Genomic DNA, 2500 nt, shown 5'->3' with positions numbered 1-2500 from the left:
AGCTCGGCTCTGGGATCAGGAGTACGATCAGGTCTGGGATCAGGTCTGGGATCAGGTGTACCCTCTCTGCTGGTGCTCAGGAACCTGCTGGCCTCTTCCTGGTATCCCAGCAGCCTTTGCTTCATGCTGTGATCCCATTGGTCCAGAGGATCAGGGAGTGGCTGGAAGCGGCTGAGGACAGAAAACTCCTGAGAGACAGAGGGACGGGGGGACGGAGGGACGGAGGGACAGGGAGGGACGGGGACAAGGGGGGACAGACAGATACAGAAACAAAATCAGCAAAGATCTTGACTGAAGCGTCTCCCTGGACCTGCAGGTGGAGGTTCTGCTGCAGGTGGAGGTTCTGCTGCGGGTGGAGGTTCTGCTGCAGGTGGAGGTTCTGCTGTGGGTGGAGGTTCTGCTGCAGGCGGAGGTTCTGCTGTGGGCGGAGGTTCTGCTGTGGGTGGAGGTTCTGCTGCAGGTGGAGGTTCTGCTGTGGGTGGAGGTTCTGCTGTGGGTGGAGGTTCTGCTGCAGGTGGAGGTTCTGCTGCAGGTGGAGGTTCTGCTGTGGGTGGAGGTTCTGCTGCAGGTGGAGGTTCTGCTGCAGGTGGAGGTTCTGCTGTGGGTGGAGGTTCTGCTGCAGGTGGAGGTTCTGCTGTGGGCGGAGGTTCTGCTGCGGGTGGAGGTTCTGCTGTGGGTGGAGGTTCTGCTGCAGGTGGAGGTTCTGCTGTGGGCGGAGGTTCTGCTGCGGGTGGAGGTTCTGCTGTGGGTGGAGGTTCTGCTGTGGGTGGAGGTTCTGCTGCAGGTGGAGGTTCTGCTGTGGGTGGAGGTTCTGCTGCAGGTGGAGGTTCTGCTGTGGGCGGAGGTTCTGCTGCAGGTGGAGGTTCTGCTGCAGGTGGAGGTTCTGCTGTGGGTGGAGGTTCTGCTGCAGGTGGAGGTTCTGCTGCAGGTGGAGGTTCTGCTGTGGGTGGAGGTTCTGCTGCAGGTGGAGGTTCTGCTGTGGGCGGAGGTTCTGCTGCAGGTGGAGGTTCTGCTGCAGGTGGAGGTTCTGCTGTGGGTGGAGGTTCTGCTGCGGGTGGAGGTTCTGCTGCAGGTGGAGGTTCTGCTGCAGGTGGAGGTTCTGCTGTGGGTGGAGGTTCTGCTGCAGGCGGAGGTTCTGCTGTGGGCGGAGGTTCTGCTGCAGGTGGAGGTTCTGCTGCAGGTGGAGGTTCTGCTGTGGGTGGAGGTTCTGCTGCAGGTGGAGGTTCTGCTGCAGGTGGAGGTTCTGCTGTGGGTGGAGGTTCTGCTGCAGGTGGAGGTTCTGCTGCAGGTGGAGGTTCTGCTGCAGGTGGAGGTTCTGCTGCAGGTGGAGGTTCTGCTTTGGGTGGAGGTTCTGCTGCGGGTGGAGGTTCTGCTGTGGGTGGAGGTTCTGCTGTGGGTGGAGGTTCTGCGCGGGGGAACGCGGTACCTGGACGGCCTCCAGCAGGGCGGCGCTGGCGTTCCGCAGCACGGCGCTCAGGACGCTGCTGAAGGACCTGGAAGACAGACGCTCCCCTGAGTCTCCAAACCGCTCCAGAACCCGAGAACCTGCCAGACTCACCAAGAACCCAGGTCCAGATCCGACCGGTTCCCCAAGACCTGGAACCTCCTGACACACACACACACACACACACACACACACACACACACACACACACACACACACACACACACTGGTCAGGACTGCAGAGCTGCTGGACCAGGCAGATGTGCCAGATGTTCACCTCGGGGCGCTGGCAGGCTGAGAGCTCCTCTGATGATGCTGCAGTGACCTTTGACCTGCGCGTGCACACACACACACACACACACACACACACACACACACACACACACACACACACACCTGAAACCAACCCTAAAACGAGCATAAAATCAACACAACTCGTTTAAATCTATAGAATCCATCAATAACTGGTCAGAACCAGTCTGAACCAGTCTGAACCAGTCTGAACCAGTCTGAACCAGTCTAAACCAGTCTGAACCAGTCTGAACCGGTCAGAACCAGTCTGAACCAGTCTGAACCGGTCAGAACCAGGCTAAACCAGTCTGAACCGGTCAGAACCAGGCTAAACCAATATGAACCACTCTGAACCGGTCAGAACCAGTCTGAACCAGTCTGAACCAGGTGGAACGTTCTGCTGGTCTTGGTGGAACTCGGGTTCTGTGTCTCGGAGCCGTCCCGGTTGGTCCTCCTTACCTGGTTCTGCTCTTCGGTCTTCACACTTTGCTGCAGAACCGGAACCGAACCTGGAGTCCAGAACCACAGTGAGTGTTCTGCTGGGACCCGGCTGAACCCCCCCACCCCCGCTGCCCCGCCCACCTGCTGAGGGACTGGATCAGACCCGCCACAGGGTCCTGCAGGAGGTCCAGGCCTCTCCGGCTGGCCTGCAGGAGACCGGCAGGAACCGACGCAGGACCCGGAACCCTGGACGGTCCGGGGTCCTGCAGGACCAGGCTCTCCTGCTGGCCCTGAGCACCGGAACACAAGAACCAGGAGGTCACC

General features: G+C 60.1%; 1 protein-coding gene across 1 annotated transcript in view; it reads right to left on the bottom strand.

The window, feature by feature from the left end:
* Nucleotides 1–2500, bottom strand: part of ccdc180 (coiled-coil domain containing 180) — a 13308-nt gene that overhangs the window by 1694 nt on the left and 9114 nt on the right. Inside the window, exons 23-25 of the mRNA XM_030104947.1 lie at nt 2318–2466; nt 1427–1493; nt 62–194 (exon numbers count right to left, since the gene is read on the bottom strand). Coding sequence (XP_029960807.1) covers nt 62–194; nt 1427–1493; nt 2318–2466 — 349 coding nt within the window. The remainder of the gene's footprint in view (nt 1–61; nt 195–1426; nt 1494–2317; nt 2467–2500) is intronic.

This window comes from Salarias fasciatus, chromosome 12, assembly GCF_902148845.1.
Source record: "Salarias fasciatus chromosome 12, fSalaFa1.1, whole genome shotgun sequence".
NCBI lineage: Eukaryota > Metazoa > Chordata > Actinopteri > Blenniiformes > Blenniidae > Salarias > Salarias fasciatus.
Note: the sequence above shows the minus strand (reverse complement) of the source record. Positions and strands in the feature narration are given on the sequence as shown.